The sequence below is a fragment of the Silurus meridionalis genome, chromosome 20, assembly GCF_014805685.1.
Source record: "Silurus meridionalis isolate SWU-2019-XX chromosome 20, ASM1480568v1, whole genome shotgun sequence".
Classification (NCBI taxonomy): Eukaryota; Metazoa; Chordata; class Actinopteri; order Siluriformes; family Siluridae; genus Silurus; species Silurus meridionalis.
Genome location: NC_060903.1, coordinates 12,854,083 through 12,876,934, shown reverse-complemented (window position 1 = coordinate 12,876,934; position 22,852 = coordinate 12,854,083). Strand labels below are relative to the sequence as shown.

The following is a 22,852-nucleotide window of genomic DNA, read 5'->3' as shown; positions in this document are numbered from 1 at the left end:
GGAATAAAAAAAACAATTTTATCTTCGCTCTTAGATGGAGCGCAGTCTTGTGTTGACGTCTTCGCGTTTCGATTTTACAGATGTGGCAGGACCGTGGGGTTACTGAGGTTCGGCGGCAGTGACACGCACAGCCTAGCACTGATAGATGAAAGACCCTGTTTTTTTCCCCCCAACGATTAGATCAGCAATGTGCAAAGAAGCTACAATGAGGATACTTTGTTCAAAGTTTTTTTTTTTTCCTTTTATAGAATTGTATGCCGTAGAATTTCCACCTCACAGACTGTATGCTTAGAAATGCTCTTGTATTTGTAGAAATCCACAGTACACTATTAAAACTCTGGCACATAAGTGTGATATGTGCAGTGTGGAGGCACGGTGGCTTGATGAAGCCAGGCAGATGTTGTTGGTAAACATCCAGTAAAGAGATGACAGAGACACTTTTAGAGCTACATGTGTTGGGGGTGTGTCTATGCAAATGAACACATATGAGGGAATTGTAAGGGTTTGACAGGCAGACTGAGCCGAACACCGGGCCATGCTTACTTTCCTTCTGTGTGGCCATACCTTTGACTTCTCTTGACTGAAAACGCTTTGTTTTGTGTGTGTGGCGGTGCAGGCGTGTGAATGGCAGCGACCGCTGAAGTAAACAGCGACCCCGAGGTATGTTTGCATTTTGCATCGACTGACTGCCGATATGTAATGAGATGCTGGAGATAATAATTGAGTGCTTTTTCTTCGCTGAGACGTATGAAGTTTTGTTCTGGAGTTTGTATTTCGCTGTGGTTGACATGTTATTGTGTAATCTTTTAAAATCTCTTTTACTGATTTGCCTTTATATGAACTTGGATGAACCTGGTCCAGGTTTACGTTTGTATAATTTCATGTCATGCACATACTTTTAAGAAAAGATTGCATCTGCAGTGTAGGGAGTGACAGAGCAGAGTGTTGTGTGCACCTGAGTTGCTGCATGAGAGGGTCCCTGTGTACTTAAGTCTCACACAAACACATGCACCAGTGTGTCTTTTATCGTGTGTCTCACAAAGAGCCCTGCTGTACTGATCTGAACAAGCACATCATTCACAGCCCTAATTTATACATGCTGCTGGAAGAGCCTTAGATTCTCACAAGATCCTGCCACAATTATCCTTTTTCTTTGACCTGCTCCTGCTAGACATTTCAGAATGCCCTGGAAAAATGATCACATCATGTATTGGGAGCAGGTGTCTCAGCTTGAGTGGGTTGCGGAGCATCTCAATGTTAATATCTCCGTTTACTTTTGAGTCTGGTTTCTCTTAAGATTTTTTCTTTATGTCACCTGGTCACTCCCACATTCGGCTTGATCATTAAGCATTTAAATCTTCATCTGGATTTCTGTAAAGCTGTGCAACTCATATGATTTTTAATTTGGATTTAACTGAATTAAATCATATCAACATAAGCATAATTGACACTCATACTGGCTATACACACCTCATGTATACATAGATTGTCTCCCTGGTCATTTTGCCAGTTCCCATACACAAGCTAGCTACCAATCAGGGAAGGTTTAGCATGTTCTCCTCAACACGTCAAGACAACCACGACAAAACCGCTGCTGATGCTGCCCATGCTGCTTATGGAATATTGACTGGATTCAAAGTTACAATCTCTCAAAGCTAATGTGAACCCTTTTTGAACTTTTTTTTAACCACTCAGAGAGCCACAAATTGTAATCTGGACACAAAACCACATTGATTTTTTTTCTGTGCCTGGTATTATCACTAAAATAAAGACATTCACATCATCTTGTATTTAAAAGTCCACACTTCTGTGTGAAGCACTTGGTGTTGATTAAGCAAGACTCTTACCTTTATGTGCATGTTGGCACGAAAAGCCTTGGATGGTTGTCTACAGTGCCAATACTTGTGAAACTATGAAAGGTTCCTGGGGAGGTTTAGTGACTGAAATCACCAAACATTCAAGTGACATTTTTTTTTAAAGATACTGATGATGCATGTACCTTCTTTTACTCAGTCAAATCATTTCTTTTTTTGGCTCCTTGATGTCCTCATTTTCAGCCCTAAAGGGACGGTCACATTACACTTGTTCATTCCATTGACTTCCATTCATGCACATTTTTGCATTTCTTTACAAAGTTCAAGCTTTGTGAATTTTGATCTTCGAATTTGTATCACGTCAAAACGTGTAACCGATAGAAGGTCGACACCCACATCGTGATCTATTCAGAAAATACATGATTGAGGAAGCATTGATTATAGCGGATCTTATTTTATTTAACACGGCATAAAAACCTGCCTGGTTTGCCATGATGCTGCGTACAGGAAAAGTAGTTCCATTTTAACCTTGCCATGTGATGTCATATCCGGTTGCCGCCCATTTTCACTTACTGAAAGTCTATCGAATGCTCTCCCATGTTACTTAGGCCCATTAAGATGATGTTATGAGCCACATTTAGCAGGGTGTAACTGTAATCTATATCCAGTACATCACATTCAACCTTTGGATATTTTTTTCTTCTCTGCCCAATAAATTCTAGAAAATATATTTAGACTACAACCCAATGGAGTTCATTTGATGCAGTAAGTGCTTAATTGCTGTATATTGAATTCCCATAAACACGTTTCCCAGCATGCATCCTAAGGTTTTTTTTTCCTGTATTTTAGCTAAATTCAGCACTTCCGAATCAACCGTGCCAAAGTGGTTCGGCAAAATGGAGTCGTCTGTTATTATATACTTGAGTGTATATTTGAAATGCAGATTCTCGAGTTTAGCATTTATTGTTAGTATAGCGCTAGAAAAACCTCTTAAACTTTTACCTTATCCAAGATTGCTCCATATCAGTTCTGCTCGCTTTTCACAGCATGCAGTTCAGCTACACAAAAGAGCCTTTGAGAAAGTGAAATTACCCACGAACAAAACATGGCCTGACAGAATTTATCATAGACTTAAAAGGATACTACGTGTACACAGTCGAGAAGTTGTTTTAATGATCCACTGCATGAGCTGATGTAGCCATGGCTTGTACAACAAAGGTTTAACTACACATTACATGATGGTTCATTGCAAGTGTTCATCTTTAAAACAACAATAATGTAGCAGGCGTAGCTACAGTTATGTTAACTATGGGTCCTTGAGAAGATTCCCCAATTTGACTGTGTCTTTTGCCAATATGTTTGCTGTATTTGTGTGGTATTCTGGGAAAAAAAAAAACATCGGATGTTGTTGTGGATGAAGTCTGCAAACAGCCAGTTTCCTAGTGTTTACATGAAGTTGTATGTAAAAGGAAAGAAGAAATCCTGGTAATTCCAGCATGTGCTAAAGCCTGGACACTGTACAATTCACTGGTAAATGCTTTAACAATGATTATAGGTGAGGTGTTTTGTAATATCCTTCACCAGCTAGTTATTGACCGCTGTCAACAATATCTGGTTTTAACGTCAATTTATTGATTGCTGCAGGAAAGTAACAATAGATGAAGAGAAAAATATCATGAAAACAGATCTTAATGTTGGTCCTAATGATGCTTTCGATGTAGTTCTCTCTTAAACCTTCCACTTTCCTTTTTTCTGATGCACCTACTGAAATGCTGCCTTGTCAGCTTGTAACTCTGGTGAGATTTTCCACTACGTGGAAAGAAGCAGGATTGCACCAAAAGCTGGTTAAAGACTTAATTATAGTAAAAAGTCGCTAGCTAATGGGCCTGACAGTTTTCTTTTTTTCTGGAATACTCACTGGGAATTTCTAGAGCATAATCATTGATTAGAAACATTCAAAATACACATTAACAAATATCCCATCTTCAAGAACTTTGGCTGGGTTGCAGTTTGTTACTTACTATATCATTATTTGAGTGAAAACTTATCACTCGATGTGGAATCATTATGGGTAGCTCAGATTAGAGTTTTGCTGATTGGGCCCCTGGGGGCAGCTCGATGAGGCTGAAGGACATCACATCCCATAGCACACTGGTATAAAAGGCCAGCCATTGTGTTGTTATCTGGGTTTGAATGAGCTATATGGAGCTTTCCTGTAGAGCCAAACCAATTTAATTTGGTAAATCCTGTTCCACAGAGGTTCCACAGGTGAGCACTGGTTAAAAAGGTCTATAGGTAAGCCTTTTGAGCAAGGTAAGCTCCTCTTATATGGTGTGATGTGTCTTTATGTCCCCAGCTTTTTCTGCTTTTTGCTTCCTCCAAACGACACACTCTGATTCGCTGTGTATAGACACCAAAAGCTATTTTCCTAAAAGGAGGACATCGCAGTCTTGACCTACTCTGAGACTTTATCATGGATTATACAGAGCGGTTTCTATTTCTAGTCAGCTGAAAAGTAGGCTGAGCAATATTTTAAGATGCTTTACTTCAGAATGTGATATTGTTCACAGCTGATGGAAGAGAGAGACATATATGGTTTGTAATGATGGAAGCCTGTTGTTAGACTATTGACCATTTTTTTGAAATTGGGTCAGTATACCCTGATGTTGGTAATCTGATTGAACATTGATCTTGCAGCGAAGAGGGTTATAACGGGTCAGCAAAATCGAATCAAATTAAAACTGAGTCAGTTAACATGACAAGCGCTTTGTTTTTAGATTCAAGTTTCCATTTTGTTTTAAGGTACCTTCTATTTTTTTTTTTGTTAATGGACCAAATTCAAGCGCATGTTAGACTGACTAGCATGAAATTCCTAGCTGTCCCCATTGATAAATACTTTTGCCTTTAAGCTTCCAGACGGATTTTTCTCCTGTATAGCAAATAGTTTGTGAGATGTGTATGGGAGAAAAGAAAACCTACTGTATATGGTTAGTACAGAATATTTCTGGTATTAAATTTATTTTAGCTCTTGAGTTTTGCTTTGCTCACTGTGGCATATTTTAGGAACTTACTCAGTTTATAGGCTCTTCAAAAATAAATAGTTTAATGAACACTGACGGGTCTAGACAAACAGATTTCTGTTGAGATATTATACATCATCTTTTTAGATGATGTAGAAATTCCTGCTATATGCACCGCTTTGAATTTTGAAATGATGACAGATGAAAGTAGACAGCTTTGTTTGCTTATTCTGGCATTCTTCATCATTATTAGCATCCACTTGTGGGGTTCAGACCTCATGTTTCACCAACTCATTTTTTTCTTTTCTTTCCCTGTCTGCCCAATCTCACCAAACATGGCTGACCCAGCTCTTACACTTTTGCCTTGTCTTCAACTTTGCATTTGCATCTTTCTCTAAATGTATATCCCTTCCTTGTTTGGAGATGGTAGACTGCACAGTATCCCCTGTAGCAATGGAGGACAGTGAGCAATGGAAACCAATTGAGGACTGTCATAGTGCTGTGCAGTCTGATGACCAGGACTCTATTCCAGCATCTTCTAAATCAAAGAAACTTGAGGATGAGCAGGTACTGGCAACAATTCATTAACCCCCCACTAGTTCATTTCCTGATTTTTTGAACTTTTATCAATTCTCCACTGCTCATGCAGTTAATTTGTGGTGGAAGACAACCTGCAAAATGTATCGGTTTCTAAAAGAGTGTGGCATGATCTTTCCTTTGTTGCATTACTGAGATTTTGAGCACCGTTTCCTGTTTGGATTTAATGAGGCACCATTATTTTTATTTTTTTTTACATATTTAAACAAAATGTGATATATAAGATATGTAAATGATTTAAATATGGGCGGTGTGCATTTAAAATATTTAGTAGTTTTGGTCACTATTGTGCTGCCTATTGAACAATTATAGACAGCTAACAGCTCTCTCATTTATTTATTTATTATAATTATTTATTATAGTTTATTCACATAAATGGCATTTTATCTTTGTATGATTTAGATCTGTATATAAAAATAAGTATCCATTGTTTAGGTGAAATAATAACCAATTGCATAATAATAATAATATTTGCTAGTTCCTGACAACATATTCAACTATAATACATTTATTGCATTTAGCAACACCCATATCCAGAGCAACTTATTACTGAGCAATTGAGGGGTAAGGGCTTTGCTCAAAGACCCAGCCTGGTGGTGCTGGGATTTGAACTCATGACATTCTAAGCCAATGCCTTAATTACTGCATTTTATGCATTTCGGTCTCGACAAAGATTCCTGTGATATAGAATTTAGTTTGAAGCAACTTTGCTTAAAAAATTACAGTTCCTGCAGTTGTTCTTATGGAAACACCTGCTATAAGTTACACATGTAACGAACATATATGTAGATTAATGTAAATTTAGCTGGTGTTGAACAGTTGTTAATGTCCAGGCTAATGTAGCTAAGGTTTCTACTGTTATGTATTCATTTAGACCATTGCAGGCATTGTGATGGTGTAGTTGTTAATGTACTGTAATACATTTACAACAAAGTAGTTAAAAATTGTCTCATAATACTGGATTTGTGGTAGAACTGTAGCATTTAGGCACCACTGAGCTACCACCTCCCCAAGAAAACCCTTTAACACATACAGAAAATACAGAAGCCAGCTATACATAGCTAAATTGTTTATTTGCCACTATGTGTGGCTTATTTATTTAAGAAATGTTTAACTTAAGCTCAACAGAAATCTAATTATCAAGAGATTTTTCCTGAACTGCTCATAACTGCTCTCTCTGAGACACTGTATTAATTCACCAACCTCATATAATGGACTGACCTTATAACCTGATCTATTTAATTCTTTAAACCAAGTAGACTATGGCTGGGTTTTAGTGGTTTTGATTGTTATGATATTTGGCCTTGTGAAACATATCCACTGTAGCAAATATAATTAAATGCATAGTACAGGTTTTTAGGATCTGTCAGGTTCTTTTTCTTTTTTATTTACAGCTGTGAGAATATGTGTAACTTTATGTTTGAATTTGCTTAATATTTGTAATTTATTAGCACTTCATGTTTTTACTATGGACTTTATACTACAGCACTTCTGTATTCAATTCGGGATCTGTCAAGTTTGATTTGCTTGCAGTGGTTTTGGTGCCACGTGTGCACTTTCTGTCAACACCTTCTATAATGCAACTTGTCCAGTCCACCATCTGGAATAAGAATATGCTGAGTGAACCGATTCTTATCTGGATACTCTTGAAAAGCAATTTGTCATAATCTGTTTGACTCTCTTAACTCTCTTAATACAGTGAGGTCCAAAAGTATTTTAAAAGCAGTACAATTATTATAAAAGAAATTTGTAATATTACCACAATGAATTTTTAATTATGAGATTAAGGTTGGAGTGAAGTGTAAATCTTTGTTCTTAATTCATTTTTTTTTAACAAAATAACTGCATTTACATATTAGGAATTCAATCTTAGTTACATAGTTTCTTGAATTAGTGAAAAGCATACTCAACTAGGTCGAGGTCAGATGACTTTAAACAGCAGTAACCATCAATAAACCCAAGTAACCACTGGCAGCTATAGATGGACTTTACAAATATTGTAAGATGATGTGGTATGCTTTGGCTCACGAGCCCTTCTTTCCTTTTTTTCCGTTTTATTTGTATAGTGCTTTTGACAGTGGACATTGTCTCGAAGCTGCTATGCAGATATAAATATATTACAAATAAAAATTTTAACATTTAAAATGTAACCTTCTCCATACTGTTCTCTTTATATCATTCTGGTTATACTGTTTCATCTGTCCAAACAAATCTTGTTCCAGAACTAGGCAGGTTATTTTTAGATGCTTTCTAACAATGTCTAATCTGGCCTTCATGTTTTTAAATGTTTTATTTTATTTTATTTTTCTTTTCATGTATATATGTGTATATATATATATATATATATATATATATATATATATATATATATATATATATATATATATATATATATATATATATATATATATATATGATTATTTAACCAATGCACTTATTTGCACAATGCAATTATTTGATCTTTCTGTTAGAATTTGTATTCATTGTTATTTTAACTCCTAACTTGCTGAAATTTTTTCTTGAAAGGCATTTTATTTTACTTGCAGAATTTGGTTTCAAGAACTACAAATAAGCAATGTTTTTCTTATTGTTTGTTTCTTGATATTTGTTTGTAAACTCACAGAACCACTTTGTATTTAACCACTAATACATCTCTTTAATATCCACCTCTTGACCCATCCTCTTTTCCCAACCTATACACTTAACCTCTAACACAATTCTTACCTGATCAATCATACCTTCATACCCAATGCCATGCCCAACCTTCCCCCAGAACTCAAGCCACACCAAAGACGATTCTGATCTGGACTCTGAGCTGGAGAATATCATGGGCCATGACACTGCAAGGGAGGAGCACCTGTTTGCCCCTTGTGAGGCTGAAGGTCATGAATATTCCCACACAGTGGTATCGGCCACATATTTAAGGCTTCCATCATTATGCAAAGCCCTCGGGGAGGTTGAGCCTGACCCAAAGCACAACATTAAGGGTGGCTATGTGGATCTGCCACCTACTTTCAACCCATCATCCATCAGCTCTTCCAGACCCAAGAGTCCATGGGGTTGCTTTGACCCTTATGACTCCATTGAGGTAATGATGGGTGTCATGGTATATTGTAAGTCTTGAATGGAAAGAGGATAGGTGATTTTTTACAATATAAAATGCATTTAAAAGGAAAATAAAATGTGTGTGTGTGTGTGTGTGTGTGTGTGTGTATATGAATGATATTCAAGTAGTTTTAAAGGATGAACAGAATTCCTGTCTGTCGTTGTATTATAGCATTGGCCATGGAATTTAATTCATTTATATTTTTTGCATTTGGCTTAAGTCATCATCTTAATGGCAGGATTATGCTTGGGTACAGTCAAATTACCCTGCATTATGAAGTTACTTTTCTGTGTTGGCTTGTACTAGTGTTTTATAATGGTAAAACAGCTCCAGGGTCCCTGACTCATTATGAATGGCTTTGCATATTCTCTGTGTGTCTCTGTGGGTTTCCTGTGGGGTTTCTCTGGCTTCCTCCCAGTTCCCAAAATCATTCTGTGGATTGTGTATTTGGTACATGAAACTGTCCCATGTACATGAGTGCTCAAGGTATATTCTTGTTTTGTTTCCAGGTTAGGCTCTGATGAATGAAACAGTCAATCAATGAATCAATCCCAGTTTGCATTTGACTGTGCTTTTTGTGCATTTTCTGCTTAGTCTAGTTTTTTATTTTTACTACTTCCAGAAACGTGCTCCAAATAGATTTGTTATTTTCATATCCCCCTAAATGTGAATTTTTTTTTTATTTATTGTTGGAAGGGGCTCACTTCAAAACCAACTAACAAGCCGGATTGATGTAAGGTCTTATTTGAGGTGATTATGGGATCATAAATGACATGTACAGTAATTGCCGTTTGGCAGAAGCCATCCAAAACTTATTTAAGCAGGGACTGGATTCTCATATGTTGGTGTAGATTATAACTGAAAGCCCACACACTTTGTTTTAAAATTTCAACAGCCTGTTAATTACAAACAGGTTCTTTCCTTCAACTTGGTGGGGGAAAAAGTTGAAACTGTTTTTCTGTAATGGTGCGTCACGATTCATTTCTCAGCCATTACTACCTCCTAAAGATCACATCCTTTATTTGGTTTAGCTGAATGCTGCCAGATTTTTTTACCGTAAGTTCCAAAGGTACATGAAAATTTTAGGTTAACTTTCTGGGTTGATTAGGCGTGTGTGTGTGTGTGTGTGTGTGTGTGTGTGTGGGCGGGCATGTCTGATATATAGTATAAAAATGCTGGTAGTCCTTTCTACACTTGTAATTTGATCTAATAAAAGACTTTTAAAGCCTTTTTTCTATTCCCTCAATTTTGTCACCATTTGGTTTCCCAACTACAGAATAACTTTGCATTGCTCTTGAGGTTTAAAATAGCCAAGGGCTGAAAGAAACCTATATTATGTAATTTTCTGAAATACCACGTTCAGTCTGAGCTATAGCTAACTGCAGGTTATTTACTCCTTTTCTCTCTCTCTCCCTCTTTCTCTCTCTCTCTCTCTCTCTCTCTCTTTCTCTCTCTCTCTCTCTCTCTCTCTCTCTCTCTCTCTCTCTCTCTCTCTCTCTCTCTCTCTCTCTCTTATCTTTGTTTTTCCCTTTATGATATTGTCTCTAGGACCAGGATAAAGAATATGTGGGCTTCGCAACCTTGCCAAATCAAGTGCACCGCAAATCAGTGAAAAAGGGCTTCGACTTCACTCTAATGGTAGCAGGTAAAATAAACCTGATTGAAATTCTACTGGTGAGTCTAAGGTTTCTTTGGGGCACCATGCTCTTTCCATTTGTTCTCACTCTTTCCCTTTTGTGCTCACTTAGGGGAGTCTGGATTGGGCAAGTCCACCCTTATCAACAGCCTCTTCCTTACAGATCTTTACAAAGACAGAAAACTTCTCAATGCTGAAGGTAATCTGTATGTGGCCAGATCATAAATATCGTATTTTCCGGACTATAAGCGGCTACTTTTTTCCCACGCTTAAACAACGAAGCGGCTAATTTGTGGATTTTTCCTGGTTTTTTCCCGGTTTCACAAGCTTCAAGCCAAAAAACTGAGCCCAATAACATTAGACCGATGAAATTGCCGAATGGGTTCAGGTAACCCAATTAAACTCTTTATATTAAATCGCGCTCCCACTGAATCAGGCCGCACCACATCATAAATATGGATGATGTTCCTCTGACGTTTGACCTGCCGCTCACTTGGACTGTCAACAGGAAATGCGAATCATTCGTCACGCTGAAAACAACCGGGCATGAAAAAACACACTTCACCTGTGTTCTGAGCTGCATGGCATCGGGAGAAAAGCTGCACCGATGGTGATTTTTAAACGCACGACGATGCCAAAAGAAAAACTCCACTTTCATTAAAGCCTGTGTAAAGTTCATTAGTTTCAATGTAGGAACCTGTGGCTTATAGACAGGTGCGGCTTATTTATGTTCAAAATAAAAATCTTTGTAAAATTCAATGGGTGCGGCTTATATTTAGGTGCACTTAATAGTCCAGAAATTACGGTATGTGAATACAAGGAAAGGTTAAGTTCACCAATACTTACTAATCCCATGAATCAGTTGCCCAGAAATTATGGTATAGAAATAGATTTTTTTTAATAGATTGCATAAATTTGCATAGAGTGTTGTATTTTATTTTATTTTCTACTAATCACATACCATGTCTGCAGTTCTGTATTTTCAGTGTTACTAGATGTTTCACTTTTACTTTAAACTTTTCAGTTCTTAATAGATGACAAAATCTGCTCGTACTGGACATTATATCAAAAGAAAAAATTGTATGCTGTTATTTTCCGAGCTTTCTGTTGTACATTAGTCTGACTGGAGAAAGAGACATGCCTGTTTTCCGTTCCAGAGCGGATCACTCAGACAGTGGAAATCACAAAGCACACAGTGGACATTGAGGAGAAGGGTGTAAAACTCAGGCTCACCATTGTGGACACACCAGGCTTTGGGGATGCAGTTAACAACACTGAGTGGTATTAGTTCTGCATTATTTTCATTGTCATGATGGAACCGGTTTGGGTCTTCTAGACCAAGTGAAGGAAAAATGTAATCCTACTGAATGTAAAGCATCGTATACAATCCTCTGCCTTCAACTTTGTCTAAAAAAGGTCAGCTGTTCAAATATTTTTGTCCATATGGTGTATATAAAAAGGACTTCTCAAAAGGTTCTTAGCATCATATAAGAGGTTCTACTTGGAACTTCTTCTGACAGATAAAGACTTTCTACAGCATTCAATTCAATTCCGTTTCATTCATATAGCACTTTTAACAGTGGACATTGTCCCAAAGCAGCTTTCCAGAGATAAATAGAATATAACATTGGAATTTATATATTGGATGTTAAGTTTAGTGTGAATTAAACTAAAGTTGAGTTTATTAAGTTAAGAGCGAGCCAGTGGCGACAGTGGCAAAGAAAAGCTCCATCAAATGGTACGGGGAAGAAATCTTGAGAGGAATTTATTTCATTATTATTATTATTACCCATCATTTATTTATGGCCTCATCCGCAGGCTTTTTCCAAAGCAACATCCAAAAGAGCTTTGAAGTCTCTATCAATAAATACAGTATAAATACAGTATAAAGCGATGCAATTCTGGTACTGGTTCACTAAATAACAGACTAAGGACTCCACCAGTTTTTAAACTCCATTGTGAGAAAATTGGAAATAATTAGAAAGGATTTTTTTTAAAGGAGAAGTGCTAATTTAAGTACTTCTATTTTAGATATACATTTAAATGTACACCTTATACAATATACTTGTACACCTTATAATAAATCATTATAACAAAACAAAAATATCATTTAATTGTCATAAATAATAATTTAACTATTAGTAATTAACTAGCATGTTTATGATTTCAGCTGGAAGTCTGTAGCCGATTACATTGACCAGCAATTCGAGCAGTACTTCAGAGACGAGAGTGGCCTGAACCGTAAAAACATTCAGGACAACCGCGTGCACTGCTGTCTTTACTTTATTTCACCTTTTGGTCATGGGTAAGGGAACACACAGAAACACACACACACACACACACACACACACACACACACATTGTATGTGAGTAAACCATACAATGCTTCATTCAAATTATTTATGGTGTTTTGGACGTCACCTCCTAGTACAGTATTGTTTTTTTTTTATCTACGATCGCCCTCTAGTGTAAATGTTTAGTAATTACATCTGTCTGAAAGGACACCTCTTGAAGCCCACCTTCAGAGAGAAAGCTGACTCTACAAGGAATTGATCATCCTTCTTTCTTTAAGCAGTATTCAGGCACATTTGTACTGTAGCTGTAGTAACCTATACATATGTTTGATGGATATGGTATATAGTTTACATGCGTGTCAAAAGATTTTGCTCTGTTTCTGCCAATGTTTATCCCAAAATTGTCTATTTTTATGCAGTAATCCTCATTTTATTGAGTAAGTGCATTTAAGTTTTTTCTCATTAACTCACCGTCATGAGGAAAAAACTCATTTATTTACTCCACATTCACACTCACAGGAAATGAAAAACAACAAGCAGTGAGTGTGACTGTGAAGTGTGTGTGTGTGTGTGTGTGTGTGTGTGTGTGTGTGTGTGTGTGTGTGTGTGTGTGTATGGCAGGTCACAACGTTGATCTTAATCTCAATTAGAACCGATGCATATTTCCCTTCATTATGAAATATTATCCATGTTTTGGAGGAACCCTGCTCTCCATGGGTACAGACCATTTAGATTGCAAAATACATTGAACACAAAATCATAAGGAAAAAACATTGTCTGATTTTTAGCAATAGTACACAGTGATGTATTCTATACAGAATTATCAATGAAGTATGTGTGTGTGTGTGTAATGATATTGGGTCTTTTTTTTGCAGTCTCAGGCCTTTGGATGTAGAGTTTATGAAAGCCCTACATGAAAAAGTCAACATTGTGCCAGTCTTGGCCAAGGCAGACACACTCACCCCCGGGGAGGTAAAGAAAAAGAAAATGAAGGCAAGTTCATGAACATAAAATGGACAGGTTTGTGCTGTATAAGTAGAGATAATGTTACAAAAATCTATTTATTGATCCTTAATTACTTACATGTTATTTATGTTTAATGGATATATATTTCAGTGTGTTTGCACATTTGTGTTGCTCTTAAGTGGGGTAGCATGTGGGAAACGATCTTTTTAAGCATACAGGATATAAGCAGAATTGACTGCACAGAGAACTTTATCAACATGATTTCATGCAGTGCCAAATTAATGAAGCAAGCAGCAAGATCATAAATTCATGTTTAATTTTATAGGCAGATATTACCCACCGTGTCCCTTAAATGATAGCAGTATGCTTTACGTTTCTCTTGCATGTACAGTTGAATGTTTAAAGGGTTACTAAGTGTTACTATACTATACTTTCGTCCTTCGGATGAGACGTTAAACCGAGGTCCTGACTCTCTGTGGTCATTAAAAAATCCCAGGATGTCTTTCGAAAACGAGTAGGGGTGTGCCCTGGCATCCTGGCCAAAAACTTGCCCGCTGGCCTACTTAATCATCCCCTCATATTAATTGGCTATATCACTCTCCTCTCCACTAATATGCTGGTGTGTGGTGGGCGTTCTGGCGCAATATGGCTGCCGTCGCATCATCCAGGTGGATGCTGCACATTGGTGGTGGTTGAAGAGAATCCCCCCTTTCATATGTAAAGCGCTTTGAGTGCTGCAGAAAAGCGCTATATAAATGTAACAAATTATTATTATTATTATTATTATTATTACTATAGCAGAATGGTGTTTTGTTTTTTACATATATTGATCGTATTGTTTTAATCCAGGCTGTACACGCATGTGTTTTGAGGGTGTATCTTTGGCACGACACTGAAGGAAAGGGGTTGGGCTACTTACAAGGGCATCTTTTAAAATCACTAGCTTCACCTTTAATAGTGTGCCTTTAACAGTAGTGTGTACCTGGACAAATAGTTTGATGCGTGTACTTTTGCTGTGGTGTTGAATCGCATTCTCTTTATCAGGATATCTGTTTAAAATAAACACCGAACTGTATGTTAAAGGGTTGTACTGTAATTATGCTGTTTGTTGTTTGTTGTTCTATATTCAATTACAATTTAACATCCCTCGTTGTAGATTCGAGAAGAAATCGAGCAATACGGGATTAAAATCTACCAGTTTCCTGATTGTGATTCAGATGAGGATGAGGAGTTCAAACAGCAAGATCATGAACTGAAGGTGTGTATGATTCATCTACACTAGAGGTCCCTGTGTGTGTGTGTGTGTGTGTGTGTGTGTGTGTGTGTGTGTGTGTGTGTGTGTGTTTCTAAAGAGAAGTGAACATAGGACGATAGAAAAGAACAACTACCTGCAGTGCAGCAGATGCCACTGCAATGCCTCACTTCTCCTAATAATTATTTTCTCTCTCTCTCTCTCTCTCTCTCACACTCTCTCTCTCTCTCTCTCTCTCTCTCAAAAACCTCTACCTTTGCAGGAGAGCATTCCTTTTGCAGTGATCGGCAGTAACACAGTCGTTGAGGCGAAAGGAAAGAGAGTGCGGGGTCGACTTTACCCCTGGGGCATTGTAGAGGGTAATTTGTTCATGGATTTATGTTGCAATCATTATGGCATAAAATGTAACATGAAGCCAGTGTTGTTTTTTTACACTGAATATTTAATAATGTTGTTACCATTACTACAGTTTGATCCTCTAGCTAGCTTAGATTTTGTGTGTTGTGTGTGTGTGCTCCAGTGGAGAACTCTGCACACTGTGATTTCATAAAGCTGAGAAACATGCTGGTGCGCACACACATGCAGGACCTGAAGGATGTGACGCGGGAAACTCACTATGAGAACTACAGAGCCCAGTGCATCCAAAGCATGACACGCATGGTGGTAAAAGAGCGCAATCGCAAGTATGAAGAACACACACACACACACACACATTTTTTTTTAATCTTATAATCAAAACAGTATGCTACTCTGTGCATTTGCATAAAAAGAGGTATATTTGGGGGTTAATGCATGTTTGTGTGTGTGTGTGTGTGTGTGTGTGTGTGTGTGTGTGTGTGTGTGTGTGTGTGTGTGTGTTTCTTACAGTAAACTCACTAGAGAGAGTGGCACAGACTTCCCCATTCCCACAGCTCCCAATGCAACAGACACAGAGACAGAAAAACTGATCCGCGAGAAAGATGAAGAGGTACAGCCATCGTCCTTTCAGACCAATCATGCTGCAGAAACAAAGCCAGACTCTGCTCCCCCCGCAGTCACACACACTCTGAAAGCCAAACAAGTAAAATCAAGTAGAACCTAAAGACTTCCTGATGGCACACACAAACCAAAAAGGGTTGACTTGTCCTGTGTTTCTAGAAATTAAATGAGTATATATTCAGTATATCACATACCCAGGCACAAAGATGATCAGGGTTTTAGTGTGCATCTTCTTTGAGTGCCTAATTACTTAAGGTTGCAACACAATCTCTTTTTCAACATTTCTTTATGCGACCCGTCCCCCACACTTTCACCGCCCTGCTTTCCTCATTTGGAAAAGTGCTTTAGGTTCCAAAGTTTAGTTCTTTAGTTCTGGAAGCCTGTAAAATTCCTTGCTTACACACTTTAGACCCAGGATTCAAGATGCTGTAAATAATATTTATATTAACTTTGTAATCTTGCGTACCAGTGTAGATTTATTCATTGCTAGAGACTCAAAGCACTTTTGTACGTCACTCTGGACAAGGGCATCTGCTAAATCCTGCAAATGTAAATGTCAGGAAAATGTATTTCTTACTTTTATTGTCAATAATACATTATACCTGATTCTTGCCTTTTTCTTTCTTTCTTTCTTTCTTTCTTTCTTTCTTTCTTTCTTTCTTTCTTTCTTTCTTTCTTTCTTTCTTTTTCGTGTGATTTATGTATTCATTCAATTATTTTGTTATTTATCTCTGCATGAACTTCTGCTTTAACTGCTATAGTTAAGGAATTTATGTTACACTGCAGTATCCAAAAAGTTTTTTCAAGTCTTATCCAGAAGCCGCTGCATAATGCTGGAGAAGCTTCATAGGGATATGGCAAAACATTTATCGGTTATTAAAATCTTCTAAACCTACTGCTGTCAGTCTGAATCAACACCCAAACGAAGTTTACACAAGCATGTCCATTTTATTGCTTCACACTGCCTTGTTCTTCATCTTTGCCTAATTTAATTCAAACAGTTTTTGGTACTATTTTTGTTTAAAATAAACATTATTATTAATAGTAGTAGAAGTAGTAGCAGTAGCAGGAGTAATAGGAGTAGTAGTATTGAAATAGTTCATGTGTACTGTGATACACATTCTCTACACATTGCCATTCAAAAGAGTTGTTATGCCTAGTCTAGGTCAGGTCTTAGTCAGTTTTTCTTTCTATGGAACCACACTCTAAATATGTGGGAAAATGTAAATTTTATTTCACATAACTTATATGTAAGTTATAAATATGTACACTAAATATGTAAACCTGTCATACTTAATATGAGACCTAATGTTTGATGAGAGAAAGGCACAAACAATCCAAAAATCTCTCCAGATCTCCTGCAGACTTTTGTTTTCAATTAACCTTACAAGGTCTCAGGGTTATTGTGAAACATTTGGACAGCCATCATACACACACATAGTATAGCAGTCATATATCCATAAATTAAAGGATTAAACACTTAGAAGTTTAAAATAGAATATTACAAGTTGTGTTGCATAATAAGTGTACTTAGTCATTAATCGATAATCCTATTTAAGTCTTCTTTCCAAAAGGAGATAAAACAAAAAAACGTGTCAGTTAAGTGTGACCAAACTATAAAATGGTTAGAGGGTAAAAAATTGTCATCTCTGGTCAACTAGCGTTTTCACATGTCAACATTTGGAGGTGTTTAACTTTTAGCTTTTGTACATTTGGTAGGCAAAACCCTGAATAAGTATTGATTTCGGAGTGGCCCAACACTATTAATATTGATTTCATTCTATCACTGCATGTGATTCTTGCACAGTAAAGGGTTACACAATCTACATGAACAGTCACACAGAAGTAAAAAAGTCAATCGATCGCCCATTGAGCTGTGAGCTGTGTCCAAAGTTCCCCCATGGAACATGTGACAAGTTGATGTGTTGTATAAGCATTTTTACCCTTCCACTGATATGTTAGTTCAATTAAAAAAAAACTCTCCCCTTTGCCCCTGTTTTCACAGCTGCGGCGGATGCAGGAGATGCTGCAGAAGATCCAGGAGCAGATGCACACCCAGAAGGAAGCCTATTAACCCTTGCATGTGCCATTCACATTTGCCACGGTGCCACTTTTCTGCCTGACCTTCATGCTTGAGGACTTGCCATCTCATACAGACCCCTCTCTGCTCAATGAAGCCTCAAAAGTAGTACACAAAGCATGCTTCATGTCCTAGGTCTGCTTTGTCTCTATGTGTGTGAGTCGAGTGGTTATGGAGTTCCACTAGGTGTCATTAAGTGCTGCAATCTAACGCCGTTGTCTGTAGTCCACTAGCATATCAAAGCTACTGCAGACACAAAGAATTTGAAACATGTCCTTCGTGAAACAGTTTGGCCTGCTTATAGAGATAAAATTAACTTAATTCTCACTTTAGAAGTTTGCAAAAAAAAAAAAAAAAACATGCTCTTTTTTCGCAGTGTACTAAAATAAAGTCCAAATATAGTTGCTGCTTCAGACAAAACAATTCATTAATAATGGACCAGATAAAACAAATGAGCATGTTATTGTCTGGGATTTCATATAGTTTATAAAACATTTTAGCTTTAAGATTGAATTTAGAAATAAACATATCAAGCTATACTTTTTCTCATTGCTGAGGTGAGACCATAAAGAGGACATCTTTTTGTTTCTTTAATGTGTAGATTTGATCTGCAAAGGTGCATGTGGAACACTTTTAATCAGAGTTTAGTGTAAAAATAGATCTTTGGTCCCTTACAGTCCAATTATTGTACCCTTAAAGCAGTTTAAAAGCATACTCTTTATATCTCAATGAATGATATATACCACAGGCAAATATTATGTACCTTTTATGATACCACCCCAGCAGTAAGGTAAGGTACAGTTTGGTATATTTATTCCAAATAAGCAAAAAAGAAATACATTTGCTTGTACTCTTAGTAGAAAAAAACCCAAATGTTGTTAAAATTTATGAAAGAGACCAAACTCGGTTCAGTCCAATTACTTTTTTCTCTGTAACACATTTAAATTTTGTTTTTATACCAATCTAAGGTTACTTAATGTTTTTGGTGGGAGTGAATTCTACAAAGTGGCACCATTTAATTTTCTTTGTTTCACCATTATGCATATATAATTTCCTGGATTAGCTATTAATTATAGGATCAAAACAACAAACTATTTAAATGTTTCTTTTTTTCTACATCATGGTATATTATTTGTACTGTTTTGTTAAAATGAATGCGTTCGTCGTGCTGTATGTACATGTACATGCTTTTGTTCGTATGGCTCCAAAAGAAACAATAGTTTCTTTACATAGGTCAACACTGTTTTATTTTCGTATGAGAGTAAGAATAATAATTGAAGTACTGTAGAACAATATTTTTCTTAACCAAGCTTACATATTATTGATTTCTTTTTACTTTCTTTCTTTCTTTCTTTTGGAAAAGATGTTTTCCGAAAAAAAAGATTGCATCATTCCATAAGTGCAGTCTTTTTGAAACTAATGAAAAGACAATGTCAAAAGAAAGGAAGCGATGCACATATAGAAGAATCTTTCTTAACCCTGTGCTTATCTTAATGGTGTAATAACAGATGAATCAAATTCCAATGCTTAGATTTCTTGTTGCTAAACATTGTATTTAATAGAATCATGACCACTGGAATGCTAACACCACATCTGTCAATGTCAATGCATCAAACAGTAATGAAATCTGGATATTTAAGATCGAAATTATGTATGAAAAATGTGATCTTTTCCAAGTTTATAAATGACAAACTATAAGCCAGATACGAATAAAGTTAAATATCGGAGCTGTTTCTTTCCCCTTAGGTCACCATTTAAATTGAAATCAGAAATAAAATTACATTTATTAAATTTGAATAAAAAAAAACAAACCTAAATGTTACTTTAGTTCCCATAGCATCCATTCTATACCTGAAGATTGAAACTTCAGACAAATTTGAGTTGAATAAATCAGCCAAATAAAAAAATATTAATGCAAAAAAACAAAACAACATACTGCCATTTTTTTTATTATTAAGAAATCCACTGTGAGAATCATTATATATTGAAGAAAAAAAATGAATGGCCTTTTCTCATTATTCTGCAAATATACCTTTAATTTAAAGACTTATATACATATATATTCATTTAAGACTACATTTGTTATAAAAAAAAAAAACTTTATTTATAGTTACTGACCATGTTTTTGTTGAGGCACGTGAGTAGAGTCAGAACGGACGTTTTGTTTGAAGCTATGAATGTTAAATGTCGGGATATTTTTGGCCCCATGGTTTGTTACATGTCTTCATTTGATTTTAAGCATTTTCTTTAGGCCTCAGCTGTTGCTCTTGTGTTATAAAGGGAACAATAATATGTGGTTTTGGATTCAGGTCTTTTTTTTTTATATATATGTATATGAACATCTTTACTTTGGTTTCAATAAATGCATTAAAGATATTGTATAAGGGTTATTTGTGAAGATAAAAATGACGAACATAGTCTTTAAAGTAATAAACCACTCATCTCACGTCGTGGAATTTATTTATTTAATACAGCAAAAAAATGTACAGGTTTATTTTAGATTTCACACATTACAATATTTGCTTTAATTTTGTGTGATATTGGAAAAAGGTCCAGTGTTTTATGACTTTAGCACTGCAAAGGAAAAAAATGTGGACCATTATCTTATTTTTTTATTTATTTTTTTTTTTTAATACACCCTTAAAATTGAAACAATGTTTTAGCCAATTCTTTCCTTCCGTTTACGGCATTTAGACGATGCCCTTATCCAGAGTGACATATAAAAGTGCTTTGAAGACTCAAAGGGATGAAATATAGCACATTTTTCTTTTAAATTAAGACAAAGCAAACAGGGCAGAAAGTGCTTGTTAAACTGTCTCAGAAAGAGTTAGGCCTCCATCCATTGTTTATAAAAAAAAAAAGACAGTGTCTCAGCTGTTTGCACAGCTTCATTCCAGCACCTCGGTTCCAGAACAGAAAAGTCTCTTGATGTATACCTATCGCTTACTTTGAGAGAATCCCAATCTGTGAGTAGCCTTATTTTAGCCCATCGGCATAATGTGTATTACAGTTGAACTCCCCCCAAGAACATATCCTACCGATATACCCCATGTCACAATCGGGCCTCTCTCACTTTGTCCCCGAAACTTACTACATGCTCTGTCCCTCTAATAAACTTATTTCTAATACTTTCCATCCTCGTCACTTCCAACAAAAAACTCAATATCTTCAGCTCTGCTACCTCCAGCTCCATCTCCTGTCTTTTAGTTAATGGCACTGTCTCTAAACAATACAACATAGCAGGTCTTACCACAAATCACAATATCATCTGCAAACATCATAGCCCATGGGGACTCCTGTCTGAACTGTCCATCACCACTGCAAACAGGAAAGGGCTCAGAGACGATCCTTGATGCAGTCCAACCTCCACCTTGAACCAGTCTGTCATTCCTACTGCACACTTCACTGCTGGCACACTGTCCTCATACATGTCCTGCACCACCCTCACATACTGTTCTGACACACCTGACTTTCTATGCTTTCTCTAAATCCGTTTACACACTGCAACTCCTTCTGACCTTCTCTATACTTCTCCGTTACCATTTTCAAAGCAAATAAAAGCACTGTGATGCTCTTCCTCGGCATAAAACCATATTGTTGCTCACAGATGGTCACCTCTTCTCTCAGCCTGGCTTCCACTACCCTTTCCCATAACTTAATAGTGTGACTGATCAACTTTATTCCCCTGTAGTTACTGCAGGTCTGCACATCTCCCTTATTCTTTAAAAAAGGTACCAGCAAACTCATTCTCCATGGGCTATCTGGATGGCCGAGCGGTCTAAGGTGATGCGTTCAGGTCGCAGTCTCCTCTGGAGTCGTGGGTTTGAATCCCACTTCTGACAGATGGGTAGCTTGTTGGTCAGTTTTATAGAAATTTCCCCACTGTGGGACGAATAAAGGTTTATCTTATCTTATTCCTCTTATTTCCCAACATCTTGTTAAAACATTAGTCTAAACATAACCATTAAAGTCTACATTTCAGAAATATGTAATTTCAGTATGTAATGAATTTTGACTTTTTTTTTATTCATTAATACATATTTTTAGACGTATATTATAGTATTGACTTTTGTCCATAGTGTACTTATTGCATGCGTTGCATCACTGTTTTTCCTCACATGCTGCAAGTATTGTTTACACAAGATGCAGGTTTACTGTGACTATCCAAATCAATGTTATGAGGCTGTTTGATGTTCAAATCTTATGGCTACATGCTTAGCAATAGACACCCATCTTTTGCTAAGCATCAAGGCATACGATTTGAACACAGTGGTTTCACTGTGCTTACCCTGCAATAAAGCAGGGTTTTATAACCCTAGGTAAAAAGGCTTTGGAAAGCCGATAACCCAGGGTTATACACAGTGTAAAAGAAAGCCCTATAATTGTTTCTATCTCTTTACAGGTAATGATAATGTTTTTAAGGTCTGTAAGATCTTAAGATGTAAGATGCTTTAACACATGTAATGTTACAGCAAATTTGTGAGACTTAAGAGGGGTTCACATTTTTTTGCTTCTTGGTAAGCTGTTTACTATTGGCTTATTAACTTTCAATAGAGGAAAAAAATGCTTGTGAGGGACGACACTCATAGCTGCTGTAAGTTAAGTGATAGCAGGTTTTTTTCTGTATTTATAGTAGAAAATATTACAAATACTTTATAAATGAAATTCATAAATGTGCATAACACATGATTAACCCTTCCTAGACTGATTTAAACCTGCATGGACATTTGTGCTTATTCTAGTAGCAATCAATAGACATACAGATTCATAAAAAAAGCTTACTTTATAGGAAAGGTTTTATTTTATGATAATGCCATGATATAAAATGTTATTCAGAGCTTACTAGGAAAATAAACAAATACCATAAGTACAATCAAATCCGCAGTGGTGCCATGAAGTTCCAAAGAAAGTTAGTGGACCTTCTTTTAAGGTCTACATTCGATGCCTATTGGAATGTCTCTCTAATAGGAACAGATTTCTGACAAGATTTATATTTATAATTATTTATTTTTGTGAAGCCTCTTTGGGACGACATTGTTAAAAACAGTATACAAATAAAATGCTTTAATATTTATGTAGGTTTATGTCAGTTGTAATGAAGGATTACCA

At 36.5% G+C, this 22,852-nt stretch overlaps 1 protein-coding gene across 8 annotated transcripts in view; it reads left to right on the top strand.

Annotated features, from left to right (window-relative positions):
* sept4b (septin 4b) overlaps window positions 1-20,189 on the top strand; it is a 59,334-nt gene extending 39,145 nt beyond the window's left edge. For 2 of the 8 annotated variants that reach the window (XM_046876400.1, XM_046876402.1), the window contains 10 exons: window positions 10,086-10,182; window positions 10,286-10,372; window positions 11,331-11,454; window positions 12,344-12,478; window positions 13,343-13,460; window positions 14,590-14,691; window positions 14,948-15,044; window positions 15,206-15,368; window positions 15,553-15,652; window positions 17,669-20,189. In XM_046876400.1, coding sequence (XP_046732356.1) covers window positions 10,086-10,182; window positions 10,286-10,372; window positions 11,331-11,454; window positions 12,344-12,478; window positions 13,343-13,460; window positions 14,590-14,691; window positions 14,948-15,044; window positions 15,206-15,368; window positions 15,553-15,652; window positions 17,669-17,737 — 1,092 coding nt within the window. In that variant the 3' untranslated portion in view covers window positions 17,738-20,189. Of the gene's footprint in view, window positions 1-503; window positions 661-4,001; window positions 4,110-5,257; window positions 5,402-8,204; window positions 8,520-10,085; window positions 10,183-10,285; window positions 10,373-11,330; window positions 11,455-12,343; window positions 12,479-13,342; window positions 13,461-14,589; window positions 14,692-14,947; window positions 15,045-15,205; window positions 15,369-15,552; window positions 15,653-17,668 lie in introns of those variants that run through there. The other 6 variants (XM_046876396.1, XM_046876397.1, XM_046876395.1 and 3 more) reach the window with 6 other exon arrangements.
* The last annotated feature ends 2,663 nt before the right edge of the window (window positions 20,190-22,852 follow it).